This window comes from Choloepus didactylus, chromosome 21, assembly GCF_015220235.1.
Source record: "Choloepus didactylus isolate mChoDid1 chromosome 21, mChoDid1.pri, whole genome shotgun sequence".
NCBI classification, from domain to species: Eukaryota; Metazoa; Chordata; class Mammalia; order Pilosa; family Megalonychidae; genus Choloepus; species Choloepus didactylus.
Genome location: NC_051327.1, coordinates 37,343,508 through 37,359,221, shown reverse-complemented (window position 1 = coordinate 37,359,221; position 15,714 = coordinate 37,343,508). Strand labels below are relative to the sequence as shown.

Sequence of the window (15,714 nt, the reverse complement as noted above, 5' to 3'; positions counted from 1 at the left end):
CTGCTCCACAGCCCGGGCTCCTAACCACATTTGCCTCTTAGGAGGCTGAGCTGCCTGCACCACCTGAGGAAACAAGCAGTGGGTGGGGGATGAAGCCTTGGGGTTTCCCACAGCTCACTCCAGCTCCATGGGGTGCCTTCCACAGCTTCAGCTTGACCTGTCCCCCTGGGTGCTCCCTCAGCCACAGAGGCTGACAGTGGCTGGATTATTGGGGCTCGGTGGCTCCCAGTGAGTTCTATAGAACTTTCTTTCTTTTTAAACAGCTTTATTGAGCTATAATTCAGAGACCACGTGATTCATCCATTTAAAATGTACAGTTCAGTGGCTTTAATATATTCAGAGTTGTGCAACCATCACCACAATCAATTTGAGATTTTCATCACCCCAGAAAGAAACTTTTCATGTCTTGGCCACCACCCCCAACTCCCCTCCCCTCCCCCAACCCCTAGGCAATCACACATCTACTTTCTCTCTATGGATTTTTCCATTCTGGGCGTTTCCTATAAATGGAATCACACAACACATGGTCCTTTGTGTCTGTTTTCTTTCACTCAGCATGATATTTTCCAGGTTCATCCATGTTGTAGTTTGGATCAGAACTTCAGTCATTGTTTATGGCTGAATAATATCCCATTGTTTGGATGAGCTGTTCTTTGTTTCCTTGTCAATCCCAAGAGCATTTGGAGTCAGAACTGGATTTGAATCCTGACTCTGTGGTGTGTGACTCATGCAACTGGCTCCTCTCCAGGCTTCAGTTTCCTTAGCTGTAAAAGTAAGGGTGTACTAGATAATACGTTACCTCGTCAAAAAACTGAATTAAATCTTACTCTCTTGTGTACTAACCCTTTCCCCGTAGGATTATGGGGAGGGTTAAAGGAAGTGGCTAAAGCACAGGATGTGGCAGTGGCACCTGTGAATGTGGCTTCACATCCTTTGTCCCCCTTCTTTATAAAATCTGAATTTCCCAACGAAATCCAGTCTTTATCCCTCCTTCACACTCAGTGAAAGTGAGTGGCTCGGAAGGCTCAGGCTGGGGCTTGTCTCTTTCTCCCTGGGTTGTCCTCTGTGGGGGATGGAATCATCTGGGGCCCAGGCTTTGTGGGAGAATTCTCTCTAGATCTGAAGACCCTTGGCTGTCTCCAGGCAGGCACTTTAGTTCATGCCACCTGCAAACCTTTGTGTGGACACCTGTTGGGTTCCAGGCGGCTCTGGGTCCTGAGGCTCAAACACTCAAGTTCCAGGCTGTGACACGTATTAGGAATGAAATGAAGCTGTCGTGCGACAGCAGGTCAAGGAGGACCTCGCCCAGGAGTGGCCAGCTGTGGGAAGATACAGGGAAGTGCGTCCCAGGAGGAGGCAGGCTGTGCAAAGGCCCTGAGGCACGAGGGAGCTGGGTGTGTCCCAGGCACCTGGAGCCAAGCAGAGTCTGGGGAAGGCAGTGCACCTGGGGGAGGCACCTGGGGGAGTCAGCCGGACACGGTGAGGGCAAGTTTCCAGGGCTGGGAGGCAGCCAGACCGTACCGTACAGTGTCTAGAAGGCACGGCTACTTGACTGAGGCTACGGGAGGTGGGGACCGGGGAGTCGGAGAAGGCCTCTGGTAGGGGTGTAGGGGTGAGGGAGTTAGAGCCGGGCTTGGGGAAGGTTAATGTTGTGACTGCACAGAATGGAGCAGAGAGCAGCTTTTGCAGTAATCAGTGTTCACGGGAAGCGGCCACAGGGCCAAATGCACGAGAGACAGTAAGGTTTAATTCATTTTTTTGACAAGGTAACGTATTACTTGGTACAAAAGGGCCCAGAACAAAAAGTAAGTTTCCTTCCTCCCTATTCTCCAGCCACCCTGTCCCCAGCAACCCCCAGAGGCTAGCACCATTCCTTGTTTCTAGTGCGTTCTTCCAGATACAGCTGACCCTCATTATTTGCGGATTCCATATTTGCGGATTTGCCTACTTTCTAAACTTTATTTGTGGCCCCAGATCAGTACTTGCGGCAGGCGATCTTGTGGTCACCTACGGATGTGCACAGAGCGGGGGAAAATTCGAGTCTTCCGACGTGAGCCTTCCCAGCTGGGGTTGAACAAGGTACGCGCTGCCTTCACTTTTCAGTTCTCATACTGCAAACAAGTGTCCTTTTCACTGCATATTTAGTGCCATGTTTTCCACACTTTTGTGCTTTTCATTGGTGAATTCATGGTTTAAAATGGCCCCCAAGCTTAGTAACACTAGTGTTCCTAAATGCAAGGAGGCCATGAGGTGCCTTAAGGAAAAAATAAGTGTTAGGTGAACTTGTTTGAGGCCTGAATTACAGAGCTGCTGGCCATAGATTTAATGTTAAGGAATCAACAATAAAAATTAAATAGGGTGTCTTTAAACAGAAACTCATAAAACAAGGTTATGTATTGATCTGGTTGAAGAAAATCTTGTGACTGGAAGGAACCTAACTCCATATTTGTCCCCAGGGCAATGGTTCAGTGTTCACTAATTCAGTGTTGGCTGTGAGTTCATAGATCACAACCACTGCAAAGAATGAGACTCAACTATATATTCCATGCATTTACAGAGAGACGTATTTGTGTGTCTGTTCGGGGCCTTTGTTTCCTATCACACCACACTCTTGTCTGCCTCTTGCTTTGTTCGCTTTACTGCTTGGAGATCTTTCCATGGCGGTGCGTGTATAGCTGGCCCACTCTCATTAAAGGGTGCTCAGTTTTCCGTGGCATGAGTGGGCCACAGTGTGACTATCCCCTGTTGATGGGTACATAGGTTACTTCCCCATCTTTGGCTGTTAGCAGCAACGCTGCTGCGATTTTCCCTGTACAGACCCGTCTTACCTGTTGCTCCAGATGTGCTGAAGGAAGGGGCAGGTCCTGGGGGCCTCTGACTTATTCTGTGTTCCTCTGTGCGATTGTCCCTCCAGTGCGTTTCACCTCAGATCCAGAGGATGGAGACCTGACTCTGAGCAGCTGGTATATGAGAGGGAGGAGATGCCGTCTTGGGCCATGGTGGCCTCGGCAGTTTCATTGGTGAGAAAGCTGTGTCTGACTCAGATCACGAGCTGTGAGGTAAGTGGCTTTTCCAGTCTCAGGCCAGAGTCTACCTTGGGTCTGGGTCCCTGGGACACCCTCTTCTTCCTGCCCAGATCCCTGCTTTATGGCTCAGCCTCCCAGGTGTTTGGCATCAAGGCTGCTGTGTACAGTTGGGCAGGTTGTGCACTGCACAACTGTGCCTGGTTGCAAAGGCAAGGAAAAGGGAGGAAATCTAGCTGGAATTTCACTCGCCAGGCCATGTGCAAGGGTACAAGCAGAGGGGAGGCGTGTTTCTCATCTGTGTCTGGGGGCAAATAGCAGCTCTGGTGGACCCCCAACTCTAACCTTCTGAATCTGGCTTGGCCTGGCCTGGAGCTCTCTTGGGGATCCTCTAGCCATGTTCAGGCCTCAGTGTGGAAGGACTTCCCATGTCAGAAACCTGTGGCGTGGGCCTCCCCTGTAACGCTGGCTGTTTAAAGTCAAAGGGTGGATACAACATGGAGGTCACAGCCTAGAGAGCCTCAGAAGGCTCTGAGAAATCTGGCTGGCTCCCTCCTTCATGCTGTCTGCAGTCTTTCTGAGGCTGCCACTATCTGTGATGATTCGTGTCACCATCCCAGTCTGTTTTTCTGAAATAGAGCCCTGTCCCTGTGTGGAAGAGGAGAGCTCAAGAGAGAAGGTTTGGCACCATCTGGGGGGTGGGGGGGAGGGGAGGAAAATTGTGCATCTGGACCCTAATTCCAAGGCTGCCTGGCCTCACTGCCCTCCTGATAGAACCTTCCATGCTCACAGCAACCTGCAACCCCTTCCATTTGCTCAGCAAGTTGAAACCTGGTCTGTGCCAGGAACCCATCTTAGCCTTCATGATGATGAGACAGGTTCAGTCTCCACTTTCAAAGAGCTTAAAGTCCAGTGTGGGGAAGACAGACAATAGCCGCCTCAAACAAATGAGAATGTCAGTCGATGATAGTTCTATAAGGAAACCAGAGTGACTGGCCATGTGAGACGAGGGGTCAGGGAAGCTTCCAGAGCAGATGTTGGAGCTGAGCCCTGAGCCCTGAGCCAGTGAGCCGCCTTCTCTTTCTGTGCCTGAATCCCTCAATCTCTTTCCTGCCTCAGGCCCTTTGCACGTGCTGCTCCGCCTGCCAGGAAAGCTCCTCCCTGGATCTCGACAGGCAGTTTCCTCCTTGCCTGCCAGGTCTCAGCTCAGTCCCTCTCCCGGAGTTCTGTGCTCACCGTTGAGTGGCCGCCTTTCCCTGCCCCTCACCGCCTCAGCACTGTGTTTTGGGTTTTTTTCCTCCCTTCATGGCAATAATCACTAGCTGAAATTCTTCACTCTTTGCTTTATTTATTGTCTGTCTCCTCCTGCCCTCCTGACCCCAGGTGTGAACTCCATGAAAGCAGGGACCCTTTTTTTAGTCCCCATTATATCCCTAACACCTAGAACAGGCCAGGCACACATTATGCTCCATAAATGTTTGTTGAATGAATACATGAACTCTCATTGCTAAACTGTGTCATATAATAGGAGTGGTAGTAATAGTAATAAAAATAAATGCATTTTTGTTTTAGTTTCCTGTGGCTGGCATAACAAATTATTCCAAACTGAGCAGCTTGAAAACAACAGAAATGGATTCCCCTGCAGTTCTGGAGCCAGAAGTCCAAAATCAAGGTGTTGGCAGGGCCACACTCCCTCCAAAGGCTCTTGGGAAGAATCTTTCCTTGCTCCTCCAGCTGCTCGTGGCTGCTGATCAGCTGCTTTGGGCAGCATCACTCCAATTTGTTTCCATCTTCATATGGCCTTCTGTGTGTGTCTCTCATACGGACACTTGGCATTGGATTCAGGGACACTTTGATAATCCAGAATGATCTCGAGATCTTTCCCTGACATCTGCAAAGTGCTTTTTCCAAATAAGGTGACAGTCACAGGTTCCGAGGGCTAGAATGTGGACATACACTTTTGGGGGTCACTGTCAACGTGCTACAATTTTATTGAGCACATACTATACACCCAGGCAATAAGCTAAGGGCCTTGCGTGTGTTATTGAATTTAATCCTCTCAGTGAAGTTCTTACCATCGTCCCCATTCTGCAGATGAGGAAAGTGAGGCGCAGAATTGGGGAAATGTGCTCAAAGTCCCCGTCCCCCCCCCCCCCCCCCCGCCCCAGGCTGTTATCCCAGGCCACCTGGCTCTCAGGCAGGGTTTCTCCTCGGGCCGGGTCAGCGGGCAGCTGCCCTGCACACTGTGGGATGTTCCTCAGCGTCTCTGGCCTTTACACACTCGATGCCAGTAGGATGCCCCTCCCCAAGCCGTGACAACCAGAAGTGTTTCCACATGTTGCCAGATGCTCCCTGGGGGTCAAAACCAGGTTGGTGGAGAACCCCTGAACTGTGGTCTGTGCTCTGATCATGTGCAGTCAATCCTGATATGACGACGGGAAGCCGCAGGGCAGATCTCCTGGCTCTTGTCTGGCCCTGGAGCAAGCCCTGAGCCCCTGACTGGGCATTTCCCCTGGCACATGCTGCCCAAGACAAGGAGATCTGTGGGACGTGCAGTGCCAGCCCCAGAGGACACGGTGTGGCTGCCTTGTATTTATAGCACTGAAAAGGAAGTAAATTATCTCTACAGGGAGTTCTCCGGGGCCAAGGGTGATGGGGTAGGGGTAGGGGGTGGCTGAGGACCTTGTCCCCGAAATGTGCTTTTTGGGGACACACCAGCCAGCTCCTTGAGACCCCCTGGGAGGGCAGAGGGCAGGGCTGGGTTGCTGGGGAGATGGGGCTCGTGGGCTGCAGCGCGAAGCCTCCCCATTGTTGATGGGCAGGAGACCAGATTTGTTTTGCAGCGTTGAAACAAAACTGGGGCTCAATAGAGAACAAATTCCCGGCCCAGCCCTCCTCAAAGAGGCCTGAGAGTTTCGACATAGGGGGTCTGCAGGCTGGGGTGCCCAAGTGCACCAGCTGGGGGCACATCCGGGGGTGTGGAGACCAGTTCCCGGGTTGGGTCTGGGCCGCCCAGGAGGACACCCTGGGGAAAGACACAGCTCTCGACCTCTTTTGGCATTCTGCAAATAGGGGGCCCAGGTCACCAGTGTTAATTAAATGCCAACTGTGTGCAGTCAAGTATTTCAGAGACAGTGTAGACAGGGGTGTGGCAGTACCAGTGGCATTTACTGGCTCACAAAAACCAATGATTAGATTTACAGGAATCCTGCAGACGGCTTGTTACACCTAGCCATTGTTAAAAATAAAGTTCTGTCAGCTCACAATTGAGTTATATGAGAAACGAGAGGAATAAACCTTCAGAACCATCACTGGCAAGTTATTTGACTCCGTGTGAAGTTACTTGTGCCCGTGGTATCTGTGAGGTGGAAATACACCATGGTGCTCATGTGCATTCCCCCCAAGGCTGTGCTCAGTTTGAGATCAGCCACGGTGGGAATATTTACACCACAGAAATCAGCAAACGCTGAAAATAATAACACTCATTTTTTCCCTGGAGAGCCAATTGTGATACATTTATGAGCAATCCACAGAGTACAGGTCACTGCTTAAGTATGGGTTTAGGAGAGAGACGGCTGGTGTTCAAATCTTGGCTCTGCCCTTCGCTGTGTGGCTGCTGGCCCCTGGCTTGACCTCTCTGAGCCTCAGTGTCCTTCTTTTCAAGTGAGGATCATTTTAGCCCCTCCCCATAGGGTTGTTTTGACAATGAAATGTGGTGGTTTGTGCGAAATGCTTAGAGCAGTGCCTGGTGCATAGTCAAGGGGCCATATAAAGAGCTAGGGATATTATTATTATTATTATTATCATTATTATTAGTTGTTGTTGTTGGTGGCCATGGTGATGACAGGGTTCTCACCAAGCCCTAGCCAGGAACCCACCCCCTTTGCCTCTGTCCCACAGCCTTCTCACCTCTGCCCCCTTTTCCTTTCTGGATTTCTTCTCTCCCTGCTGAAGGGGAGCCAGGATGAGCTGCCTGTGCTCCCCCCTGCCGGGCCTGGCTCTGGGAGGCTAATTCTGAAGCCAAGCCTGTGGTCCGCGGCCTCCCGGAGCAGGGGGTGTGCTCCAGGGCGGATACTGGTCGTGCCCAGGCTGAGGATGCTCTTAGGCACGAGGTCTCATAGGCTTTCAGTCTAACTAGCACCTTGTTTCCTGAGCCCAGGGGACCCACTGCAGCCACCAGCCAGTGGGAAACAGCTGAACCCACTCAGGAAGGAGGGGCACTGGGCCTGGAATCAAAGGTCCCCCGGGGTAGCTGCCCCAAACTGGGGCAACCGAGCTCTCAGGGCCAGCGGTGACGGCCACGGTCAGCCTGTGCAAGGAGCTGCCTGGCGGGCGGTGCCAGAGGAAGTGACCGCAGTGTCCAGGAGGGCCAGCCCCGCCAGCAGGAGGCACATTACAGAAGGCTGCCTGGGCACTGGGGGCAGCTGTACTGTGGGGGGCTGAGGGCACAGGCTGAGCTTGCCAGCCTGGGGCCGAGCTGGGTTTACAGACTGTGTCCTGCTGAGATCAAGCTGGTGCCCGGGTACTCACAGCCACCCAGAGCAGCGGAGGCCGGAGGCTGGGCAGCCTGTCCTGCTTAATCCGGTGGGGAGTGACAGGCCCAGGGGCTGCCAGCAGGGAGCGGGGACCTGGCTTAGCTCCTGCCTGATTTTGCTCTTTCTATGGCTTTGGGCTCAGGCCGAGGCAGTGAGCCTGAGCTTAAAGGGGCACCCAGGAAGGAAGGTGGGGGTGGGTTTCCTAAACTAAGTATCTCCTGAAACCCGAGGGGTGCAATGCTCTGAATAGAGTCCTTTATTTCTTTGCGGTTTTGGACACTCAGCAGCTGTACTAGCCAGGCTTTCAGACAAGGGGCAGAAAATCCAAACCTCCTTTATTAAGCATCACTGTAAATAATTCTGGAAAATATTTGCATATTTATTTCATCAAAAATATTGGAAAAAATTGCCATCTCACTTAACACGGGAAACACTAAGGCCCCTGGTTATAATAATTAGATTTTTATCATAGCAAACATCGATTGAGCTTTTATTAGACCATAAACCCTGCAGATGCAGATAGCATGTCTATTTGTTCACCTCTATGTCTCTAGTCTCGAGCATAGTGCCCAGTATGCAGTAGGTGCCCAATAAGTGCTTGCTAAATGAAAGAATAAAAATGCACCAGCTGCTGTACTAGGGCCAGCAATTCAGGCCCAGCCATCGGTGCTATCTTCTGGGGTCTGATGACACCTTAAGCAAAAGGTGCTGGTGCTGTTCCCACTTCCTCTGCACTCGTGTCTGGACGCAGGGGGATGGAGGAGATGACCCTTGCCCCCCCCCCACCACCACCACCACACACACACTCTGCTGGGCCTCTCACGCTGCCCTCTCTGATTTCCAGGCCACAGAACTGTTCCTGACGCTGGTGCTGGAGCTCTGGGGTCTTTGTGCTGATGAGGTGATGGAGCTCTAGTGATATTCCTCCTTTAAGTGCTGAGACAACTGGTAGGGGGCCTCTTCTAGGTGGGAAGGCTGGGCAAGGCGCCGGGTGGGCGTCCCTGGGTGGGGCTGGGTGATCTTGGTGCTGTCCCAGGTCCCACTGGGGGATGGATGGTGCTGTCTCATCTCATCCCAGGGACACTGACTTATCTTTCAGTCCAGGGATGCCTGCCAAGAAGGTGATTAAGCGGGGAGGCTGGTGGTTCCCATGGGGCGCCAGACCCGTGGCCCCAACCATAAGCTGAAGGGCCTGGAAGTATAAAAACAGGCATTGTCCCTTCCCCTACAGAGGGACCCTCGTGTGGAAAGTTGGAATTAGCATCCCAGTGCACCTCGGGTACCCTTCTGCTGTGGACAGGGGCAGAGTCAGGGTGGGGGGTGCTGGGCAGGGCTGGGTCCCACCACCCTGTCACTGCTGATCCGGGGCCAGCGAGGGGCACAGAGAGACCCCAAGAACAGAGGGACCCTCCAAGCACCAACTCCATGAGCTCAGGGCTGTGCGGGAGGAAGGTGTGGGCCCTTGAGCCCCAGACCTGAAAAAATGGTATTGACTCCCAAATATGAAAAAAAAAATATTCTGCACAATCAACAGTATCAAACGTTTACGTGAATGATGACAATATGTAATAGCTAGCCTACAGAGGGCTTACCTGGTGCCATGGACCTTTTCAAGCCCTTTATCTCCAGTCACTCATTTAATCCCTCACAACCTTGAGTGGTAGTACCAGCCCTACTCTACAGCTGAGAGAGAAGAAGCACAGAGAGGTTAGGAAACTTTCCCCAAGTCACACAGCAGAGTTGGGATTTGAACCCGAGGGGGCTGTGCATCTCAATCCGATACTTAGGGGCTTAAATATAAATTCGATTTGACCTGGCAACATTTAAATGATGTTCAATGTAGGGAGGAGCCTCCGAGCCTGAGCACTTGTTGTCTCAGCAATGCTCCTCCTTGTCCCTCTGGATTTTCCCACAAGCCCCTGCATCTCGCCTGTCGGGGAGTGGGCAGTGGGGTGGGGGTGGGGGCATCTGGTCCTCTGTGGCTGTGGGTGGCCTGTATCAGCTCCACCTCCACCTGCACCCCCTGCACCCCAAGGTGGCCTCAGCTCAGGGAGCCCCTCCTGAGCATCTAACATTTCTGCAATCTAAAAAAAATAATAATAAAGAATCCTGACCATGGGTGGAGAGTGTTAGAGGTACATTAGTGTCCTTGGACTGTTGTGACAGGTGACCACTAGCCGGGTGGCTTTGTACAGCAGAAGTGTGTTGTCTCTCGGTTCTGAGATCAAGAAGTGTGCAGCACGGGGTCCTGGAGGCTCCGAGGGAGAGCGTTTGTTTGCAGCTTTTGGCGGTGGCCGGCACCCCCTGGGACCCCTGGCTTGCAGTCATGTCACTCCGGTCCCTCCTGCCTCTGTCCTCGTGACTTTCTCCTGTGTCATCTTCTGTGTGTCTCTGTACCTGAATCCCCTCTTCTTTCTTAGGACACCAGCCATTGGATTTAGGGCTGTTCTCATCCAGTGTGAGCTCATGTAACTACTTTCCTCTGCCAAGGCCCTATTGCCAAAGAAGGTCCCTTTCTGTGTTCTGGGTGGACACGAATTTGGGGGGCACCATTCGGCTCCTAACAAGAGGTTTTAACTGAGGCCATTTGCTGATTTTTGGTTCCCGTCCAATGGCAGGGGGCGGGATGAGAGGGTTCTGGTCTCTCCACAGTTTGCCTTGGTGGAGGGGGGTTTTCAGCACAGCAGCAAGTGGGGGCCCGGGTTTCCTGAAATTACATGGCTGCAGGATGTAGTGAGGCTGCTGCTGTCCCCGAGGGGTCTGACTCACAGGCTCTGGGTCCAAATCCAGACTTGGTCCCTGCCCGGGTGCGTGAGCTTGGGAATGTCCCTGCTGGACCTGTCCGAGCCCCTTTAGCAACGCTGATGAGCTGAGGCTCCAGAGAGATGCAGCTGGCAAGGCTCTCAGGATGCGAGGGCCACTTGGTGACATCCTGCAGGCTCTTGTGATTTCGGGCAGCTGCCGATGGATGACCTGGCCTCCTGCAGCACGGAGCCCGGCGTGGTCCTCAGGATGAGGCAGAGAAGGGGCTCTGGGCGCTGGCCTTCGTCCCACTGTCCCTGGACGCTGGAGACCTTGCACTGCTGGTGAGCCCTTGCGCCCACCTGGCCAGCCCCCAGCTCTCCCTTCCTGGGCTTGGTTGCTGCAGGGTACAGGTAGGGGTGACCTGCTCTCAGGTGACCTGACCCCTGACCTCTGATCTCAGGGTTTGGTATGGTATGTTTTGTTCTACAAGCTTTTCATACCTTTAGGGGAGGGCTGGTTTTGAGAGGATGGAGAGGAATTGGATTTGGGGCAAGATGAGTGAGCATCAAAGTCACACCGGACAAGTGGAGTCGTTGCGTCAGTGCCACAGGCCTGGGATCATTTTATCTTACCGTCTTTAAAAATTAAAAAAGGAGAGTGGACATGTTGGACTTTCAGCTGAAGCGTACCCTCACCTCTTTAAGGAAGAGATTTTTGCATCAAGAGCCGGCTTTCTGATTCTTTTGCAGACGCAGAGGGCTGGCAGTTCCGGGCCACGTCTCCAGGGCAGCCGGCAATGGGGACCGGTTCCCTGGACTGGGTCAGTCGGCCCCGCAGACCTGGGCTCCCCACGAGCCAGTGGCACCCAGTGGGGGTGCTGGGGTGGCTCTGACGCCCCTGCCCTCCCCGTGTCCCGCAGTACCCAGCCTTCATCCTAGGGCTGGCTCGAGCCCCTTCCCACCCCCGGCTGCCTCCCTTGGGTGCAGCGGGTGGAGGTGGAGACTCCGCCACGGCCTCTGACAGGCGGTTCCCCTCCTCCCGCGAGCCCCAGTGGCCTCTCTCCATCGTTGCATAACCCCTGCCCTCTCACCAAGCCGCGTTTCCTCTTTTGTATTAAGAAAACAGGGAGTGTTTATTTTCATTTGCCAAATATAGAACAACATTGAATGTGCTTTTTTAAGCAGCATGCTCCCCCCTCCTTTCACAAAGAAAACACACACTGAGACGGTCACACAGACGCACTTGGAGGTGCACAGCACACACACGTGCAGGACATGCACACACACAGCCCCCTCACCCAGACATATGCACACTGACGCAGGCATATGCTGAGGTACAGGGATGCACACCCACACCCTGAGACGTACGAAGACACATACGCACACTGAGGCACACACACCAAGACTCACACGTGCACCCCGAGGTCCACAGCACACACAGACACACACCTACACGGACCCAGACACGCTGGGGCGTGGGGACACAGGGCACACACACAAGGATGGGCACACACACACACACACCAGGGCACTCAGGAATACCTAGGGACATGGACACACACACAGATCCACAAAGACTGTGATGCCAGCACACACTGGCACACAGGACACGTGCACTGGGACATGCACATGCACACACACATATCAAGACACTCACACACATGGGGACATGTGGGGACCCACACCCACACAGAGACACGCATGTGCATCCACACCGGGATACACACCTTTCCTGGAACACAGACACACACTCCAGGATACACTGGGACACGTGTACATACACATGGCACATGTATACACAGACGTGGGGACACATGCCCATGTTGGGACATGCATACACTGGGCCTACGTGTGCACATAAGATGCACACACACATGGGGACACATACCCAGATTGGGACATGCATGCACATGCAGGCACACACGCATGCACAAACTGGGACATGCATGTGCATCAGAGATGCCCACGTGGGGACATGGCACACAGGTCCCACCAGGACACACATGTACACTGGGATGTGTGTGCACTGAGACCCATGCACACACAGGGGAACACACATACTCACAAACACGGAGATTCTAAAATGCACGCACCCTGGAAGCATGCTTGCAGACACCCTCGTGCAGACACACAGACCTGCTTAAGAATCACGGGCCTAAGGAAAGAACAGAACCCATGCAGAGTGTCCCCATGGCTGCCGAGGATTCTCCGCGGCTGCCGAGGTTTCCTTGCAGTCCCTGCTCTGGGTGGTGCATCCAGCGTCCTGGGGTCTGGTTTTCACACCCAGACTTCACATCTCAAAAGAGGTGAGTATAGTGATCAACGCCTGGCCTTGGAGCCTTGGAGTCTGGGTTCCTCCGCTTACTGCTGGGTGACCTCAGGCAAGTTACTTAACCTCTCTGTGTTTCAGTTTCCTCAACTGCAAAATGGAAATGATGATTATATCTGCTTCGTGGGGCACCATGCAGGTTTAAGGGTAAACAACAGGGCCTGGCACACCAGTCGCGCCATCTAGGTGCTTCTTAGTAAAAGTGCATTTTTCTCGTTTTCCCTCTGAGAGACCTAGAACCAGCTCGCCCCTGCTCTGGGTCCCGCGATTGCCCTCTTGGTTGAAGGCTTGAGTGTCCTGGGGTGCCTGGGGGCTGCGCTTTGCTGCAGCAGGACTGGCCCTGACACTGCCTCCGGGAGGCCCCTGGAAGGGATGGGCCCTGGTGGGGCTGAGGGGGGGGCAGTATGCACCCCCAAAGAAGGGTGGGGGTCCCCTTCTTTTCCTCAGGGAGCCAGGCCCAGAGGCCACAGCATATGCCCCAGGGCAGGACAGAAGGGCAGGGTGTAGAAATCCTGGTGCTAAGAGGGAGGGTGGTGCTGGTGGCGTGTGAGAGCTGATGGCGAGATTTTCAGGAATTTTGTCAGCTGGTAGTCAAACACAGCCATTATTAGAAATTAAGACATTTTAGAAAAATACAAAGGTAATACATGCTCGACACAGCACTTCCTAATTATCTTCGTGCCGTGTACTCTTTACCCGTGCACTTGAGCTTACTCGTGTTTGTCGTGTCTGGTTGGTGGATATGCTGTGGGATGGTGGGCTCCTTCCAGCTCTTTCCAGCTCCACACTTAGTGACGTTGCATTGGCAGCTCGACGCGGCCCCCGAGGGAGCCTTTATACCATGGGAACTGGCAAATGCTACAAACCATGGCTTTGTTTTTCCTTCCCTGGCGCCCGTTGCTAACCGTTTAGCATCACATCACGGCTGTGCACTTTGATTTTGGTCCTCTTGGATTTAACCCAGAGCCATTTCGGTTAAGGACATAGTTTCCAGTTACTCAGAGCAAATCTTCTTTTGCCTTTTTGCCCTTTCTCTCACTTCCTTTCCAGATCCCAAAGGAAGAGCACAGCAAAATGGTGGCAGGGGTGGGCAGCCTCCTACCCCAGCATGTCCAGGATGGCATGGCCCTGGCCAGCCTCCAAACATTCCCCTCAGCTGACAGGCAGAGAGAATGGGGACCTGGGTGCCCCCCACAGCCCCTGCCAGCCCACCCCTTTCACTGCAAGGACTGGAGGCAGGTGATGCTATTTGGGGACCTCTGGCTGGGTTGAGGGCAGGGCTCTGAAAATGCAACCCAGCTTCCTAGGTTTCCATCTCCCCTGCTGAGGGACTGTGACTTCTCATCGGGGTGGCTTGTCTCAGGCAGCTCTGCAGAAAGAAGCAAGGAAGTTGTCACAAAAAGCTGGCCCACTCATTTGCCAGCTGATTCCAAAGAGAGAACTGGGTTTCATTTCTTGCACATTTCATATAACCTGGGAGGCAGTAGAAGCTGCTTTGCTCTCTGAAGTGGGGTCTGATACTCTGTCCAGGATTCTCCGCCACCTAACAGCTCAGAAAACCTCTTTGCCACCCCTGCCATTTTGGTTCCCCGGCTGCTGAAACAAATACCATGCAGTGGGTTGGCTTAAAAGATGGGAATTTATTGGCTCATGGTTTTGAGGCTGGAAGTCCAAAACCGAGACATCAGCAAGGTGACGCTTTCTTCCCAAAGACTGTAGTGTTCTGGGGCCGGCTGCTGGCAAGCCTCGGTCATTGGCCTTTCCATCCCATGGTGATGCACATGGTGGTGTCTTCTCCTTTCTCCTTTGGGTTCTGTTGACTTCAGCTTTGGGCTGCTCCCCATGGCTTCTCTCTCTGTCTGTTGGATTGAAACCCAACCTGGTTTGGTCAGGCCGCACCTTAACCGTGTAGCATCTTGAAAGGATCCTATTGACAACGGGTCCACATGCACCAGAATGTGGTCCAAGACCAAGAACCTGCCAAACTGGGGTGTACACGTCAACCCACATTGCCCACCCCGCTCCCAAAATTGGTGGCTTAGCCCAGGTTCTCGCCCTTAGCACTGGTGACATCTGGGTCTGGAAGACTTCATTTGGGGTCCGTCCTGTGCCTTGTAGGACGCTGAGCAGCGTCCCCGGCCTCTTGTGACAACCAAAAATCGTGACATCTAGCAATGTCTCCAGACGTTGCCCTGCTCCCGGCGAAAACCTCTGTGCCTTAGTTTCCCTAACAAATAATCACAAACTGGGTGACTTCAAATGTCAGAAATGTGTCCTTCTGGAGGCCAGAAGTCCAAAGTCACAGCATTGCCAGGGCTGGGTCCTTCTGGAGGCTCTGAGGGAGACTCTGCCCCAGGCCCCTCTCCTCACTTCCGGCCGTGGAGCTGCAGCACTCCAGCCTCAGCCTCTGCTGTCACATGGTGTTCTCCCTGGGTGTCTCTGTGTGTCCTCTCCTCTTCCTATAAGGACACCCTCACTGGATTTAGGGCCCACCCTCGTCCAGTCTGACCTCATCTTAATTTTTAAATTATATCTGCAAAAATCTTATTTCCAAATAAGGCCACATTCCAAGATCTGGGTGGACATGAGTTTGGGGGGGAGGGGACACTCTTCGACCCATTACACCCTGCTTTAGCCCGGTGTGTGTTGGGGGGTCCTCCTCCGGGATGCACATGGAAGGTCACGTGGGGTGCTTTAGAAATACTCAGTGCACAGGCGCCATCGAAGAATCTCAGGAGTGGGGGCCTGGGCCTCTGCATTTTTAGGAAGCACCCCAGGTAACTCTGTGCAGCCAGGGTGTGGCCCCCTCTGCACTTGGTGGGTGGGGGGCCTGTGACGGACCACTTAGCAGCCTTCTGGGGGTGGGGTGGGGGCTGGTCTCTGGCCCCAGTCACTACTTCCCTGGCATCTTGGCCCCAATGCACAACCTCTGTGCCTCTCTGGATGAGCCCCATGGGTGGCTGCCTGGCATCAGCTCCCTGATTTGGATCCTGAGAGCAGCCGTGGGTGGGAGCTGCACCTGCCAGGAACCCGTGGGTGCTGGCCAGGTGAGGACAGCCAGAGCCCCAGGCTGAGCAGGAGGG

At 53.4% G+C, this 15,714-nt stretch overlaps 1 protein-coding gene across 1 annotated transcript in view; it reads left to right on the top strand.

Annotated features, from left to right (window-relative positions):
- LOC119517245 overlaps window positions 1-15,714 on the top strand; it is a 119,137-nt gene that overhangs the window by 8,537 nt on the left and 94,886 nt on the right. The window contains 9 exon segments of the mRNA XM_037813807.1: window positions 1,203-1,339; window positions 2,852-3,059; window positions 8,403-8,506; window positions 10,177-10,291; window positions 10,546-10,644; window positions 10,707-10,713; window positions 11,008-11,123; window positions 11,223-11,353; window positions 15,522-15,678. Of these exon segments, the coding sequence (XP_037669735.1) occupies window positions 1,203-1,339; window positions 2,852-3,059; window positions 8,403-8,506; window positions 10,177-10,291; window positions 10,546-10,644; window positions 10,707-10,713; window positions 11,008-11,123; window positions 11,223-11,353; window positions 15,522-15,678 (1,074 nt within the window).